Genomic DNA, 1,638 nt, shown 5'->3' with positions numbered 1-1,638 from the left:
TTCCTTCCTCCAAAAATTTGTTTCTCTTAATATCCGCGATCCAAAAAAAATTATTACAAATTAATCTTCTCTACTCCAAATTAAAACAATTACAAATGAATTTGCTCCAAATAAAAACCATTTATTAATTCTACGAAATTATTTTGTCCAAAATCTTGAAATAGTTCTTCATTTGCAAATGGGCACTGAAATAGTTCTTCATTCGCAAATGGGCACTTAAAGGGCATCCAGATCCGGTTCAGTTTCCGTTATTCCTATTAATTTAAATCCAGAGCTGGGTTGGGTTTGGACACTTAAAGGGCATCAGATCTGGTTCAGTTGGCAATAAAAGCTATGGAGGGAAGCAGGACAGTGGAGGGAAGAAGGAGAAGATTACAACTAGACGAGGTAAATTTGCAATAATTTGAAAGATTTTCATCTTCCTAGAATTGTAAGTTTACAAGCATGAATGAATCATTTTAGGAATTTAATAATTAGGGTTATGGTTAATAAATTTATTGATATGATTTGCTTTGGAACATAATCAGATTAGGAACACGATGAAATTAGGAACTGAAATGAAATAGTTTTAAATCATAATGATGTATTGATATTCTATACGATTGAATTATGATGAATGAACGATTTTATTAATGAGTGATTATACGATTAATGATTTATTATTACTGATTAAACGATGTTTGATACATTATACATTATTATTATTGAGTTAGGATGTTATTGTTACTGTACCAAACTATATACATTTATGGAATATATATGGTTTAGTACTTCTGTTGTTTATTATGTTTAGTCAGTAAGTAAGTTGTGTTGGTAATGAAGGTTGTTGATAATCAACTGGATGAAGATTCTTTAGATGAGCATTGGGATTTAGTTGGTGATGAGGACGATGAGGTTGAGGGTGATGAGGGTGATGAGGGTGAGAGTGATGAGAGTGATGAGGGTGATGGTCATGAGGTTGATGAGGATGTTGATGAAGATGTTGATGATGGGGTTGAAGATGGTAATGATTACGAAGTAATTGATGATTATGATGAGGAACTGGATGCAGGTGATGAATTGGATGAAAAAGTATTTGTGGCAAATGATGATGACCTTAATGAGGATACGGAGTTGGATGAGGTTGTTGGAGATTTAGGTAATGGGGAAGGTGGAGAAGGAAGAAGTTCTGCAGTTTATAGTACCCCTATTAAGAAGACAAAAGGTACAAATGGTCCGGTCATGGCGACCCCTGTTGTTGGTATGAGTTTTAGTACTTGGGAAGCTATGAATAACTATTATCGTTTGTATGGGGAGCAACAAGGATTTGGTGTAGTTTGTGTTGGTGGAAGTATATCTAGCAAAGAAAGGAAAGAATTAAAGTGGCAAAGAAAGTGGCAAAGAAAGTGGGAAATCAAAATCCCTTAAGAGCTATGTATGGAGGTGTGAATGTTATGGGAGAACCACTTACCGGCGCGTGATTAATGGGAAAAAAGTGACTTGTTTTGAAGAACCAATGGTTAAGAAGAAGTCGAAGAAGTGTAATTGCCCTGTGATGTTGTATGGTTCTCGTACCAGTGTGAATAACTGGGTTGTGAAGACTGTTGTAAACGAACACATGAACCATAACCCTACTCCAAACAAGTCTAATCATATTTC

The 1,638-nt window shown here is 35.1% G+C and overlaps 1 protein-coding gene across 1 annotated transcript; it reads left to right on the top strand.

Annotated features, from left to right (window-relative positions):
- The first annotated feature begins 816 nt into the window (after positions 1-816).
- LOC130463215 (uncharacterized) lies at positions 817-1,407 on the top strand. The gene has a single exon (XM_056832282.1). The coding sequence runs from the start codon at positions 817-819 to the stop codon at positions 1,405-1,407; it is 591 nt and encodes a 196-aa protein (XP_056688260.1).
- The last annotated feature ends 231 nt before the right edge of the window (positions 1,408-1,638 follow it).

Source organism: Spinacia oleracea, chromosome 1, assembly GCF_020520425.1.
Source record: "Spinacia oleracea cultivar Varoflay chromosome 1, BTI_SOV_V1, whole genome shotgun sequence".
NCBI lineage: Eukaryota > Viridiplantae > Streptophyta > Magnoliopsida > Caryophyllales > Amaranthaceae > Spinacia > Spinacia oleracea.
Note: the sequence above shows the minus strand (reverse complement) of the source record. Positions and strands in the feature narration are given on the sequence as shown.

What these genes read in the sequence shown, in the direction of transcription:
- LOC130463215 (XM_056832282.1), top strand. Translation starts at nt 817, where the DNA reads ATGAAGGTTGTTGATAATCAACTGGATGAAGATTCTTTAGATGAGCAT.